The sequence below is a fragment of the Leuresthes tenuis genome, unplaced genomic scaffold, assembly GCF_036924035.1.
Source record: "Leuresthes tenuis unplaced genomic scaffold, fLeuTen1.0.hap1 SCAF_24, whole genome shotgun sequence".
Lineage (NCBI taxonomy): Eukaryota > Metazoa > Chordata > Actinopteri > Atheriniformes > Atherinopsidae > Leuresthes > Leuresthes tenuis.
In genome coordinates this window covers 7,156,850-7,173,159 of record NW_027325378.1, presented here as the reverse complement: position 1 = coordinate 7,173,159, position 16,310 = coordinate 7,156,850, and the positions used below count along the sequence as shown (strand labels likewise).

Below are 16,310 nucleotides of genomic sequence, written 5' to 3'. Positions count from 1 at the left end.
CTTACTGCAGTCTGTCTTTCACTTCCTGAAGATGCTTAGATGTGTGAGGCCAGAAGGAGTGGCCATGTTTCAATGCTGTATTTGTATACAGTAGCATTTTAATATACATAAAGCATGTTCTGTTACATATTTTAAATAGTGCTTTTTTCCTTTTTATTGTAGACAGACTAACATTTAGACAATACTGCGTCTTCATTGGTCGAGCCATTGTAGTCAACCTCAAACAGGCTGACTATAATGTACAAAAAACATGTTCAGAGAGTCATGTCTTTATGAGTTATAACTCTTTTTTTTGCAGTCCACATCTATCTTTATTAGTAAAGTGCATTATTTTCACATGAAATGAAACGATAGTTCTGCATTTTATATCAAACTTATGCCAGCTGACTACCCTAAATATCAAAAACAGGAACATCAAAGGGAGATTTAGTTTTGAATTTTTTTAAGTGAGGTTATGAGTAGTCAGTGTCTTATTTGCAGCAGACAGGAGTCAGAGTGCTCTTAGTTTAGAGAATGAGAAGCTTTCTTGACAGAGGGACTAAAGCTAAAAACTATTCAAAACAGGGCCTCCAGCAAAGCGCCATATTTATCATCTAAAAGAACTCAAACCTAAAAACAATCTTGTGGCGGTTCAAACCGGAGCTACATTGTGGATATGTTTACAGCATCACTTCTGCACCAAACAGTTGTTTACACTTTCTCCAGTGCAGGTTATTCATGTAGCAACACCAGCCGTGTTGCGTTCCATAATGTTCCGAGTTGCACCTTCACTTGGCAACAGACTCATGCAGACCCACTCTGTGTAACTATCTGTTGTAGAAGTGATTTGGTGTAAATCGAGGAATTCACTTTTATGGTGACACCAGTCAGGATGGGCTTCGCTTTAGCTCGCCTGTTGGGAAAGCTTTTGATTCAAACAGAGAGCACTCTGAGTGCTGTCTGCTGCAGGGAAGACAATGACTATTCAGAACTACAACACACAGACCCAGTTTAGAAAGAAAAAAGAAAAGAACATGAGAATAAATACTTAGGAATCAAGAAAAAAATGTATTTAATGCTTAATTAAAAAAGTGGTATTTGGTAAAACAGATTTTATTTTTAATGTAACAAAGGAAGGTTTGTGGAGTTATTTCTGGAATGAACTGTTTCAGGTTATTTTAGATAAAAAATGTATGCTGCACCTCATTTGAAAAACTATAGTGGTTCTCAGTGAAAAGAAGCCTAAATGTTGATGAGAGATTAATTAATCTCACCCTGACAAAGCCAACAGGCATTGGAGATAATTACAGGTGCAGTGGAGATGTTGGCGTATCCCGCTCAGACAGCGCTGTCAGACAGATGTTTGCCAGGTCTCGTCACCACAAGACCTCATCACACCCTTTTCTTCCACACAACTGAATGGAAGCCCCCCCCCTCCTGGTGACAGGCAGGAACTCATTGCCTTATCAACAAACACTGCCAATGTGTAGTCCGGGTCGCCACTGGGGACCACAGGGGTTGCCATGACGCGGGTACAGCCAGCATTGTACCATATTGCAAGCTCCTTGCCTTGCTGCCAAGGTGAGCAGCTGGTAATGAGGAGCATGAACACCAGTCAAAAAAGGAGAAATATATAAATAACCCCCCATAGACAAACACACAAATCCCTGCACCTTTCCACTCGGCTGCTATGAGACACACAAGTCCTTTCCCCAGGTTGCATCAACCACTGAATCACACAGGACTGGGAAGCATTTCACGTCTGTACTCATCAACCTTTCTTGTCTTTCTTTTGAGTTCTAGTGCATTTCTGGAGGCTGGCGTTTGCAGGCATGTCTGTTTGCATGCATGCTTGTGTTTATATGTTAGCATGCGGAGAGCGTTGCTCACTTGCTAGGGACTATGTTGAGGAGTCTACCCACCAGGCCCAGAACCATTGGGGCCTATCAGAGGCTGTAAATACTTTATGAGCTATGATAGCGCAGCACAAACACTCCTCAACCACAGGCCATTAACCATTTTCAGTGGATATGTGCCCTTTGGTAAAGTAAGAAATAATGAAATAAACAAAAACTTTCTTTCCCCAGTGACAGCTCGGCCCCTCTGAGGCCTGCGTGCAGCTCGCCTGCTAATGAGAGGCGGTGTGCTGCTCCTCTACAGGAAAAAAACAATAAAATCATTGGCCAATACAGCAAGATTAGCAAGATTAGCAGCCAACCAGCTCATGTTTTCGATCTCATCTCGATCGTTTCCTTTAATTCTTTCCTGTTCCAAGTGCCTTCGTTATGTATGTAAAAGAGAGAGAGACTGTATCTTCATCTGTTAGCACTTCACAGCTCGACAAAGCTGTTGTAAAAAGGAGAGGCATTGCAAATAAGTAGAGAAATATGTTGTAATTCAAGTGCAGTTTCATCATTCAGTCTTTTACTGTGTCAAGAGATGCTCCCTTGTTTATAATAACCTGTCATTGTGTTTCTTCCAAATCATTTCTAATTTTTTTTTTCACTATATAAAAAAGGGCTTTTGTTCCTTGCTATGTTCTCTGGTTGCCATAATGTCACTTGCAGTGACAAAAGCCCTTTTCTTTTGTGTTTCTTGTTGTTTTTCTCACCCCCACCTCCGTCAGACATTGTGGAAACGTGGCCTCCACCTGGGGATACAGATGCAGATGGTTGTTTGCTGTGTTGAACCATGTGCTGAAATCAAAAGTTATTAATTCCCTTTAGGTCCTTATTTATCACTTGTACTTTATCTGGCAATTAACAAACAGTAATTGCACTCAGATAAGATCTACGTACTGCAGTCCAATGTGACAACTGGATAGTGAGCTGACAATGAAGAAAAGCACCCATCTGCATGTACTTGGGTGAAACAACAAGCACTAAAGAGTCCTGATTAAGTGTGCCGCTTGAAGGTTGATGTTTTAATGGTGTCTTCAGGAGATGAGCTCTTAGGCTACGGCCTCTGACTCTCGAAGTGTACACCAAACTCAGATAATCCATTCTTTTGCTATTAGTCCTTTCACAGGGTAAAAGGACGAGTGGCACATCAATCACCTTTCACCAAAGGCAAGTGCTTTGATCAAGCTCTGTATTTACATTTGATTTTCACTCGCTCAGTTTCTTTCTTTTTTTTTTGTTCTTCCACAGTGAGCGCTATAATCCTTTTTGTCCAGGACTGAAAGTCAACCCTCGCTCAGGGAGGACGTATGTTGCAGAATCTCATTTGGTTGGATGACTCTGTCCTCCGTGGACACACGCTAGGAATGCAAAGCACTAGCCCCATTCAACTCCTCGCACAAAACAGTCTTTCTTCCTTCCTCAGTCTTCCTGACCTTGCCACAACGCTTCACAATCTCCTCAATTACAGTATGTTGGAAGAGAAGACCGATAGCTTGACTTCCGCGCCACTGCATGTAAAGCAAGCATTATATGGCCCTTCTTTTTGTACCCCCCAGCAAAACTCAGGAATATGTATTAACAAGAAAGCAAATAATGAGGCATGAACAAAAATAGCTACTTTTTAAATGTGAGCATGTGAAAAGTTTATGTTGGATTACTAATGCAGTCAAGAGTGAATTCATGGAACCAGAAAAAAAAATACTGAAGAGCATTAAACAAACAATGGACATCGAGGAAGACTGCAAGTTATCGTTTGCGATGCTTTGTCTTCACTGCAAATGTCTTCATGGATGAAATGGTCACTGCAGTGCTGATCTCACTTCTTACAAATCACTTACCAGCTTAACAATCCAAAGAGTTTTTTCACATGATTTCTGTACATATTGTGCGGTTCTTTTCTTTTCTATGACAGGTGGTTAAATCGACCCACACCACCTACAAAGTGATCCCATTATCCATTCTGAACAAAGTTAAGTCAGAAATAGGAAAACTGTGGAGATGTGTTGGCTCGGCTGCAATAATAGATGATATGGGTCTGTCTCACTGTTAGTACCGGTAACTGCACGGCCTAAAAACTAACAACCCCAGTTCCAAAAAGAAACACTGCATAAAATGGAAAAAAGGAAAAAAAAAACAGAAAGCAATGATTTGCAAATCTCATAAACCAATATTCTATTCACAAGAGAACATAGAAAACCTCCAAAGCTCAAATTAAACATTTACAATTTCATGAAAAAAATATCAGCTTATCTTGAATTTCGATGACAGTAACACGTTCCAAAAAACTGGAGACATGGGCAAAAAAGTCAGGAACAGTAAGTTGTACTAAAAAGGAACAGCTGGAGAAACACGTTGCACCTCATTTAGGTAATTGGCAATAGGTAAGTAACATGATTGGGTATAAAAAGAGCACCTTGAAGAGGCAGAGTCTCACAGAAGTAAAGATGGGCAGATGCTCAGTAATCTCCAAAAAAGTGCATCTACAAATTGTGGAGCATTTATCATCTATATTTCAAGCAAAGAGAGACAAGCCAGTTTGCAACAGCACTCATATCAAAAGTCAGTGTCTCTAATGGTATGCAGGAGCATTAGTGCCTGTAGAACTGGCAACTTCAACATCTGTAAAGACTCCGTAAATGCTGAGAGGTATATACACGTATTAGAGCAACATATTCTCCCATTTAGATGACGTATTTTTCAGAGAAAGTTTGCATATTTCAGCAAGTGTCTCACTTTCAACATTTCATGTTTTCTGTACTCTACTTTGAATAAAATTTTCATTTGAGAGATTTGCAAATAATTTCATTCTGCTTTTATTTACATTTTACACAGCATTGTGACGTTTTGGAGTTTAGGTTGTCGACATTTTACAATTAATCAGGCCTGTCATCCTGCAGACTTACGACACAGCAAACGTGGCACCATAAAAAGTCTGTCTGTCGAGTGTCTTGGTTTCATTATATGTTTGAACATTTGAAAGAAAACATTCCTGATGCCTTGACAATTCATTTTAATTTTTCTATCCTGGAATGAAGACAAAGTTAGACATATGCAGCGCTGTAAAGACATCATTAGAAATGTTTAATTAATGGAAAAGGTCAATAAAATTACCTGCTTTGCAGGATTTAATGCTTGACTTTTCTTTAAGTATGTTCTGGGTACACTCTAATCAGAAGAGTGTTAAGTTTAACTTCCTTCCCAGTTAACACATTATATTGTGGCTGTTTTGTCTTATTTCCTTCAGTGTCAAAAAGCCTGCACGACTTTAAAAGGTGAAATGCGAGTTTGTGTGCCAACTGGATATACAAAGCTAACTGATTCTGATGTTTTTTCTGTGTTTTAGGCATTATCATGTTGTATTTTTGGCCTCTGCATAATACTGTAACAACTGTCTCAGTCTTGTATTGGATCAGATTAGCAGATGTGACTTGGACTCGTGTATGATCACATGAAGCTGTGCCTCAAGGCTGTCTGTACGACAGTGCAGATATTTAATCATTTCAGATCAAAGAAAAGCTATGAAAGAAGATTCTTACGCTACCTTTCCAACATACTGCATGTCTGACCCCATGTACTCCTCCAACAAAAAGAACTGGTTCCACATCCATCCTCGTTTAGAGCGTCTGAGTGGCACACCGTTGGCATCCTGTCCTGTCAGTCCGGCAGACCCCCTTCTCCCCCCTGTAGTCCTTCGCAGGGCCCTGAGCCCGAAACCCGAAGAGCTGAGGTGGGCCATAGCCCACAGCATCATCAGTGCATAAACTTTCCTTCTATCCATGGCCACACCACCACAATAGTCTGTCTTCTCCCACCCCTCAGTGGTCTGTATCCGGTGGTGTCTGGTCAGAGTATCAGATCAGCTCTCATGCTGTAATCTACTGTTGCACGAAAGGCTCCTCGGTCTCACATCAGGTAGAAATCAACACCTGGAAAATTTACACAGACAAACAGAGTGTCAATATTGGGAGGAGAGGCAGTAGTTTGTTACCGCAGCAACTCTAGTTTTGTATCAGATCCTTCAGTCAAGACAGAGTTGGTTAGCGTGGAAAGAAAAACCCTTCAACATGTCTTTCCAAATAAGTTTCTTTCTTAAAAATTGCAATTAAAAATCTAGGAAGAAAAACATGGAATTGTTGAAAATTGTTCTAAAATGATAAAATTAATCTATTATAAAATGACACGTGAGGCCTAGTTTTCATAATACTTGCAAATTTACACATCAAATATAGATAAATCTCCACTTTACTTTACTTTTAATCTGGACACTCCAAGCAGAGGAGTTGAAAATATCAGACACTTGTCAAACATAGGTACAAGACTGAAAGGATAAAATCATTCAGTATTCATTTCCATCCGAGCTCTGATATACATTCATGTGCACTAAACATGGAATTATTAAAAATTATTAGAAAATGATATGTGGGGACTAGTTGCATAATGCTTTTGAATGTCATATTTTCTATATTGCATACAGATTGTCACTTTTATTAACCCTGAATAAACAGTCTTATTAACTTATTGTGTGTTTTAGAGAGGCTGCTAACATGACATCTATTGAATTTAACTTGCGCGAAAGTAAAGCAGAGTTCAAGGAAACGCCACGTCCGAAATTTAATCTTTCTTTGTAGAACTTTTTCTTCCGGTTTAGGTGTCTTGCTTTATATTTCAATTTCTCCAGTTTTTAACTTTTTGTCTATTGTTCTCTGGCCCTAAACAGCCTTCCTACACAGTGCAGAAATAATTAGCTGCATATCAGCTACCAAGGGAAAATGTCAAACTTTTACATTCTGTGAATTTTACAAAGTGAGTGAGTCAAACACAGCACCATGAACTTTTTAATAACCAAATCGGCAATCTAGATCATGATCAGAACTATCAGGTGCAGCCTTATTTCCATACGCATCAATTATGAAGAAATCTCACCCTTACTCGTTAAAATCTGCACACTTGAGGCTGCAGAGAGAAATATCAAACATTGGTTTAACACAGGCACGAGACTAAAATAATAAAATCACTCAGCATTCGTTTCCACCCAAGCTCTGATATACATTCATGTGCGCACACGACTGTCAGTCATTTGGCTGACGGGCAGGCTGTGTGTTTCCTAACTGGATAAATATCAGATTAGACATTTTCCACATCAGTGTATAGGCTTACATTTTGTACTGCGTGTGAAGAGCTACTTTATCTGCATTAAACCTCTAAATCAACATCTAATCGAGTGCATGGCTGTATGTGGAGTGTCCTGTTCTATCTTCTGAGACAATCTGTTTCCAGCACATTTTATCAGGCCCAGCAGAATGCCGATGAAGACCCTGGACAATGTCAACACAAGTTTCTCTTAAGATCAGTGTAGAGATACAGGATGGTTTAAAAACCATGACAATCTCCTTCCTCTGAATGCCAATGCGGAACACTGCCAAGTGTAAGAAAGAAACAGAACGAGTGAAAGCACAGGACGGAGGTGGAGGACGACGGGGAAGGGGGCAGGTAAAAAGAGAAAGAAGGCCATGTATTATGCTTTTGTTCTCATTATTCCTTGGTGGCTGGACGATATCCAGGCCGCCAGTGTTCCTCAGCTGGGGTTTGGAAGGAGGGTTATCAGTGGGTCCGTTGGGGAGGGTGCATACTATGTGCAGCCCCGTGTGTATGACAGCTCCGGTCGGCTTCCCTCGCACCGTGTGTCAGGAAATGAAGAAACGATGTTTCTGGACATGAATTAAGTACTCTGACCTGGATGCAGGAGTGTATCCAGACAGACTAAAGGGGGAGTATGGGGAAATGGAGCAGGAGAAGAGCAGTGAGAGGAAAGGTGCCGATTGAAGGGGGAAGAGGCAGTAGTGCTATCACAGTGTCACAGTTGTGACTCGGATAGAAAAGCTAAGTTAAGTGCCTGAAAATCTAAAGTGAAGACAGAAGATCAAACAATGTCACACAGAACAACCGCTGAAATTATACTTAAAGATGCCTCACTACATCGACTGGGAAAGCTTTGTAGCAACTTCTGTTCAGAAGGGGGTTTGATGTTGGCTGGGAGTCTTTGTAGGCCTGATAAACAAAATACAGCAGCTGCATATTTCACTACTGTGCCATACTGTCAGGCTGTTTATGGTGAAAAAAAGAGTTGATTCAAAACATAATGAAGAATTTGATACTCTTATGTGTTTTCAGCTATTATGGCTCTCTGTTCCGCTGGAAGAGGTTTATAAGAGGTTTATAAAGACAGTTTGACTGTCTTGTTTACTTTAAAAACTGCAAGCCCATCCCGCAGTTCACCAGGGGCACATTCTCTGACGTCACCGAAAAATGTTTCTAGACTGCAAACTGTTTTTTTTTCTACCTTACTTTGCTATTCTTATATATAAACCAAATGAAAGGAGAGTCAGATAATCACAAACGTCGCTGAACTTTTCAAAGCAGCAGCTCAGAAATGTTTCAGATGAGTAACAAAAGTTGAGGACAGAACAAAAGAAACCCGCTAGAAATAAAACAACAAAATACGCTGTTACGAGATAATAAAAAAGTAAGCAATGACTTGAAGTATTAATGCTCATTCTCATTTTCTTGCTTATTCACAACGGTCCGAGCAGATCGTCCTGTTGTGAATTTTATCATCTGTGTCAATGATCATATGAAAACCACAATTTAAGACCATGTGGAGAGTCAATATAGAGTAGCTAGAGTTATTTAGTGCTTAACCTGAGATTTGTACAGGTCTGGATTTAGTATTGACAGCAATGGCTGCCAATTAACCTCCAAGACCCCCCAGTTCACTTTATTTATTTGTTTTTTTCATGGTATATTAATGAATTGAATGTTAAATAAATTCTTAACAAAAACAACAGTATTCTGTTTGTAAACCAGACATGAAGCCAGACATCAAGCAGCACGAACCCTGGACAGACATCACCCAGGATCTCCCCATCCAGTGCGTCACCAGTAGCCAAGGCTCTCCCCAGGGCTGCAGTGTGTGGTACACCACAATGGCCACACATAGCTTCCTCCATCCACCCTGAAAGGATACTGACTGGGATCCAGTGGGGTGTGATGGTTGCCCTAGCAACGCCCCTAGGCCTTGTTATTCATTGCCATCTGCACTCCCAGGAACCCACTCTTTGGCTGGCAGAACGAAAAATGCATCAGAGTGCATGTGGAGGTTGGGTCCCCAAATTACAATTTCCAGTCTCAGGAAGTCCCTGAGAACCATAACCTCAACATAGTGTAGTTGTGTTGCCCTGACTGCCCATTCTATGTCTCCAGATACCCAACTTTTTTCATTCTCATTCACTCAGGCTCCAGAGCAGGACACCCACATTGTTATTATTTTAAGTCATATATATGATTGGACATAAATTGTAAGGAGAACTTTACAATGAAAGACAATTGTGGACATTAAATATGTGAAATTTCCACAGCAACCTTGACAACCTCTGCTCGGCCCTCTATGACACCACACACCCTGCTGTTGAGCCCCCCAGAATCACCTCAGGGTAAATTCCCACCCAACAATTGCCCTATTCAGATCCAAGTGTTATATGATCAGTCACAGTCACATTTCATCCTCTTTCCTTTACAAAAGTGTCAGTTTAACATGTCTGACATCAGACTAGATTCCAGAAAACCTCGGTGGCGATCACACTGAGCCAATTGTTCTCTGCTCGGTCACAAAATTAGAATCAAAGAGTGTGGGCCGTGAACAAAGGTGGAAAAAACATAAAACCAAGAAGTTTAGAAATGTCTGAGGCAGAGATGAGTCTTCACTAATTAGGGAAAATAAAATAGACTTTAATAAGTCAAACCTAGAAGCACATCTGCAAACCAAGTTGTTTGAGGTTGCTTGCATCTGTGTCAAAACATTTATCGATAGCCTTATTCTTATTCACAAGAGTGAATAATTGCATCTGTGTGCATTGCATATTGGGATGACTTTGGAGAACCTGAGCGAGCCAGATGTCATGACTGTCTTTCAGAACTTCTGCTATCTCCTAAACAAACCCTGAGTCCAGTGTTTGTTTATGCCCTTTATGAACTTCAGCAAGCAAAACGCAGGTGCTTAAAGTTAGAAATCAGATGTAGTTAGTGTGACAACAAGGGGCAAATAGGAAGAGATGGTTTGAAGGAGACGTAGAAACGTCCTGTCAGAGCAGCGTCAGCAGTCAGGCTGGGAGACTGGCCCATCCATTATGCTAACTGTCTTCCAAAGGCAGCTAAGGCATGCCCTGTTTTCCCCTTATGAGGCAAATTGAAGCTGGGGGTTAGGTCCCCTCTTTCTCTTTTCCTTCATGCGTTGCAGTTTATAGCTCTTCCAGCTCTCCCCCACCCTCCAACTCACTACTCTCTTCCCCTCTGCCTCTATATCTCATCCCCATCCCCCTGCTTCTGCCTACTTTGCTTGCATAGGCCTGAGCTGATATGCATTATCGCTGGGCTTTTCGCTGAAAGCCAGTCACTTTGCATGTGTCCTCTGCCTGGATCAGCACAGGGAAGGGAGGTGGGAGACTCCCAGGTCAACAGTGCATGTGCTGATGGAGGCAGGTGAAAGTGAGATAGACTGTCAGACTTCTTAATAATGCCCATAGAGGAATAGTCACTCAGATCACAACTCTCCACTTTCTCTAAACTTTAGTTCACATGGCAGAAGAAATGTTTCCTATCCAAATTTATTAAATGACGAGATGATTTTCCCTTCTCTTCCCTTCACTCTGTTTCCTTTTTTTCTCCATTTCCCTTATCCAGCTCCCAGCAAAATTGACTGTATGAATTTACTTAATTGACGCTGGTGAGGAACATGTGGGACTCTCAGCTATTGATTTGCTGTAGGCTTTAGCATGGTTGAAAATACCAGTTGGTCTCTGGGGTAGACTCATGAAGCCTTCTACCTCAAGTCCCTCAGCACTGGAAAGCCGCCCTTTTCAATGGATTTCTTCATAATGTCACTGGGGAAAGCTAATGCTTTCACTGTATGGAGGGCTCTGCTGTCCCCAAGGAGCGCTCACCCCTTGACCACATTTGTCATACCCTAGAAGCCATATTGTACAAGCCCCTGCCCTGATAATTCTCTTGACAAGGGACCACAATGAGAAATAAGTCAGCTAAAGCTTTATTTGGCAATGTCAAAAAAATGTCAAGTCAGTGCAAGATTGAGCATGAAAGAAAGATGGAGAGGGACTTGCTAATTTAATACAACTTAGATCTCATTTTAATGTTTGGATTTAATTTCCTCTGATGCAAATATGTTGCTAATGTAAATGATGATGCTGACAACATGAAGAAGATCAAAAAGGTTTTACACTATTTTATACTATGCCTAATATAAGCCTAATTTTGCCAGAATTCTTTGAAGAAAATTAGAGATAAGAGGAGAACAAAAAAGAAAAAAGAAAGTGATATCAACAATATATGATCAACCAACAAACACGCCTTCTAAATTAATAGGAGTGGCAGTAGGCAAAATAGTGCATCTTTAGTATTATAAACAGGTTAAATTATTCCCTGGTCAAACCCTTCTGAGCTTCTGGTTCACTTTTTTCCCCACATTTTAAACTTAAACTTAAAAATGACTGTTTTTTTCAGTTATTGTGAAAAAAAGTGTTGGCCATAAGATGCCAGAGTAATAGTCATAGTATTGTCAAACTATTAAAAAAAAGGTTTACATATAGCTCATGCTATGTATGTGCTCTGTTTGTGTGTTTCAGTCCAGAAATAGTATCCTTGGTGTTGATACATTATGGTCACGGCCGTGTTAATTTATGTGGTCTTCACTACAGCACAAGCATAAGATGTGTTGAACCACAATTTCTCTTTCAACAGGAGCTGGAGCCAAACTGAGTGACCACGACAGAGGAAATGCTGCAGAGAGAATTACTGTGTTCTCGTCCGAGCCATCTTCCACACAGCTGTAGGAGATTTTTGAAAAAAAAGCCACAGGTCTCGTCTTTCACTGTTCGTTTTCACTGTTGCAAGGAGCAACTTCGTCATAATGAAGGTGTGTAATAGAACATGACACCATAATTATATTCTCCCATTTAAGAGGCTGTGTTTACATCAAGCACAAGGCTGCCTGCATTTTCCCCCTCTTTATACGCTTGCACTCTCTCTTTGTCTCGCTGTCTCGCCTGCCCCGTCTTCGCCTCGTATCATGTGCCATTTAATTGCATTAAAAAGAAATGCTTGATGAAAAAATGAAAAAAGTAAATTGCTTTAAATTGCCTGTCACAGATTGTGTGGAGTCGCCATAGAGCAATAAAACTTGTGCATTGTGGTGGGTGTTGGGGTAAGCAAGATTAATGTGTCTGCTGCCAATTTTTAAATGAACCATGATTTCACGCTCAAAAAATTGCCTGGGATAACATTTTGAATCAGCGCAATTAGTTATTAAATGTATCTATTGGTTTCATCGAGCACAGAACCATAAGAATAGAGACAGGGACGACGCGAGTCACACAAATGTGTTCATCAATACATATTGGAACAGATCAGCTAATGGCCTTTCCAGTGCAGATGTGCTGATACACAAAGAAACTGGATGACATTTTAGCCTAATCTAGACTTGTAAGTGACCTCTAAGATGGCTTTCTCTACCTCACCCAGCATCTCTTCTTGTGTTTTTTTTATTCTCCCTAACGAGGGATATGACCGACACAGCGAAGCACCCTATCGCGCCTGTTGAGCCGGAGACTTCCACAGCAACCCAGACAAACCCCCCGGGGTGCAATTAAAAGTGAGAAAGGAGAATGTCAGCCTGAGGGGTGAGCAGGGGAAAAGAAGGGGAAGGAGGAGTAAGGGTAGGAGGAAGGAAAATGGGGAGGTGGAATGGGCACTGGTGCCATAGGTAATGTGGTTATGTTACAATTCACAGAGGAGACCCTTAAAGGCTGCTAATGTGTGGAGGTGTAAGAAGCAGGTTGTTCTCTGTAGCCTCCTCTTCTTTCTTTTTACTGCTTCGCCTCATGTCAGTTTGTTAAAGGGAGTTTAATTCAGAGTAGGTGTCATTTACAGTCCATGTTATGCAGTTCGCTGGTGAAATTTTCAACTAAATCCCAAGTGAAAATTGGGAGTCTGTATGCTCGACCCAAATCTGGGGCTATCCATTTGTCTTACTGCCCATGTGGGTTAGTGGTTCACAACAAAGTTCCCAGTGACAAATCATCCAAAAACCGAGCATCTGGTTGAACTTTTGCTCTACAAATGTGTAAAATAACAAACATTTGTGTCCTCCGTTCTCCCAGAAAATTGGATGCAGATGCAACCAAACCGAAATATTTCCTCTGAACACTGTCAATATTTATTGATCTTTTGTATGGCTGAGAAACAGTGTCTAGACTCTGTCGCACTGTATCGAAAATAGCTCTACTCATTTCCAAAGTGATGTACAAATGCACGTACCTTAAAGATTAAGGCAAGGAAATTCATCGCTGAAAGAACATTTCAAACAGACAGGCGATACTCTCACAAAGGAAATATGGGGAAAAATATGTGTATGAATTAAGGGGAGCAAAATTATCATCATAAAATGCTGGTGAATAAACAGCTGAAAATCCCCAGTCAAATTGGAATACAAAGCTGATCTAAAATATCTGAGTGAACATAAGCACAGTGCAGGAAAACATCAGAGTCTCCAACAAATACTGGATTCAACTTACAACACTGGAACAGCACAAAGATCTAGAAATAATAAGAAAAAGACTTCACTCAAGCCTGTTTGTCTTTACAAAAATGTTGTCTGATAGTACAACTCCAAATAGCCGGGGGCGTGGGTAGTGGCCGGTGGGGGGAGATGACATCCAACTTCTCAAAGAAAGATGATGTTTTATAATATGTTCCCTTTCATATCTGAAACAAACCACATAGTTTTTCAATGCCTATGAGGTTTAGGTGCATGAACCATAGTCTATAAAATGGGTAGACTTGTTACTGTTATGTCAGTTGCTGATTTGCTTACAGTTTGAAGCCTTAAATTTCTGGGATTTGGTTTAAAACAAAAGAGAAGCAAACAAAATAACATGTAGAAAGTATTGGGTTGTAGTAAGTCCAGCTTGGGTCTTCTGACACTCATGTAAAACTCCAACCTGAAACCCCTCCAACCCCCTAATGCAAACTTTCTAACCTTTTAAAGATGACATATCATAGAATTTCTTTCCTGCTCTTGAGAGCATATACTTGGGCGGTTGAAGTGACTACTGCAGAATGGTCCGACTGCAGAAGAGGGGAGTATTTGCAAGTATTTGAGAATACAATTGTCAGTCAGCTTCGGTTTGTGGTCTATGCCCTCAGACTATTTACTGTCTGCTTTCTCATACTTTAATAATGTACTTGTACAAGTATTGTTGAATACTACAGATCTATAAAGAGACAGACTCTGAAGAAGAGTGACCCACTTGACTTCACTCCAGCAGAAGTGTAAATTAATGGTTGAAAAGGGAGTTTCTATCGTCTCTCTCTGTTTTTAACAAAAAAAGGTCACTTCACGAAGACCTCAGGAAATAGTGTCAGCTTGTGAAAAAATGGCATGATATGTCTCTTTTAACACTGGTAACCACCTATTTGGTACAGTTTCACAAAATGCTGTGAGAAAGTATTCCTATATTTGGGTATGTAAGAAAACACAAATTTGTAAATTGCATTTATGACAGTTTCACAGGCTTCTGTAAGACTGTGTTGAAATGACATCCAGGGCAGTGGTACACATCAACTAAATGTGGCATGTGCGGTTAATCAAGCTCCTGACCATACATGACAAAGATGTGAGACTTTGCATTTGAATGGATGACAGTAATTCGAACAAATTAGCTCATACTATCCCTGTCAGACATGGGGTTAGCCCAAAGCATTCATCCCAGTGCCCCGCTCCAGAGCTCACTGCAAACACATTACCTTGCCTCACTGCCCAAATGCATACCAAATAACCCATATAAATCATACAATCTGGGCCAAGTCAATGAGAGCTATTTTGCCTATTTTCTAGTTATTTCCTCAGCAGAGCTCCCATCACTCAGTCCGAAGCTCTCTCAGCCATCGTCGGAGTGGCCCAGTTTAGAACCCACAGAGGGCTCCTGAAGTAACCATTCCTTGCTTGCACTTGATATCATGTCTGCTCAGTCTGGACTAAATTGTGGGTTGCCAGCGCTCCACACACAGCTCTGTCTTTCAGCTTCCCTTTTCCTTCTTCATGCTGTCACTTTGACAAAAACAAAGATGGCCCTCTATGAACTTGCAGCAGTGTTTAGTGTTGTGGTTACCATCGAGTTTCAGAGCAGGTGAAAAGGACTCTCTCAGCACTCTCTGTCCTTCATATTTCTCTTATCCTTTTAGGGAAGCATTATTTTCCTCCAAGCTTTTGCCAAACAAAGTCTTTCAGCCAAGAAAAATGGTTTTGAATGATGCAAATATAAACAGAATGAATAGAAGAGACTCTCATTTTTCTGACTTCACTTCTGGGAATTAATTGACTAAATGGGAGCTTAAAGTCATTACCTCCCCTCGCCAGTTCTTCAATCCTGTACTAGGGGCTAATAAATGGAGGTTTGATTTCACTAAATGTCCTCCCTTGAAGATTAATAACGCCCGGTACCCTGGTGGCAAGCAGATGTGGTCATCGACGCTTGACAGCAGAACAAATGAGCACGAGCCATCCCTGCATATGAAAAACAAAGAAATAATAGCTTAATCACATGAAGCCGGTGACACGTTAGCACAAGATCTCTTTTTGCTTTCCTGTGTTCACCAGAGCAAATGTTTTGCCACCAGCAGCCGTGTGGTCTAACACAGCTCTCTTCTGAGGGACTGACAATAGCAGAGAGGAGGAGGGATGGGAGGATGGAGGCTCAATGGCGGCTCCGCTCGCTTCCTGCTTTCCCCACTGTGGCCTTTGTGGTAATACACTGCTGGTTATGGGAGCCTCCATCTCTATGCAAATCAGTGTTTGCTTCCCAAGTGTTTGCGTGTCTCCTGTGCAGTCAAGCGCAAGAGTCTGTTTAGCTGCACAATCTGGAGCAAAAGGGCAGAGTTGCATTGGTGCAGGAATAATATCCACAAGAAACCTACGAATTAAAAGCTTATTTCCACGGCAACCTGTTAATAATATTGCTCCACCCGTATATTAGATCTAGATGGAGCCGTTGATTTTAAATGGATCGCGCGTCTCAGGAAGCAGATGGATTGATTGGTGCACACAAAGGTCAAAATTGGTGCAGAGAATTGAAAATCAGAAAAGGAGTTGTGTTCCCACGTTTGTCTCAGCCTCCCTGTTGTGACAATTACATGAAAAGGGAACAATGTGGAAGCACATTTCCATTCAGGCGTATATTGACTGTAACAGCAGGTCAGCTGCAAGACACAACTGTCACACAACACTAAATATTGCATGGAGCTAAAACGAAGATATCATGCACGTAAAATATGGCTCTGATATAGGCTGCGCGTAAAAAAGTG

At 41.0% G+C, this 16,310-nt stretch overlaps 1 protein-coding gene across 1 annotated transcript in view; it reads right to left on the bottom strand.

The window, feature by feature from the left end:
• The window catches only part of LOC140284500 (cadherin-6-like), a 61,111-nt gene that overhangs the window by 33,403 nt on the left and 11,398 nt on the right, over nt 1–16,310 (bottom strand). The window contains exon 2 of the mRNA XM_072378365.1: nt 5,422–5,806. Within this exon, the coding sequence (XP_072234466.1) occupies nt 5,422–5,658 (237 nt within the window). The 5' untranslated portion in view covers nt 5,659–5,806. The remainder of the gene's footprint in view (nt 1–5,421; nt 5,807–16,310) is intronic.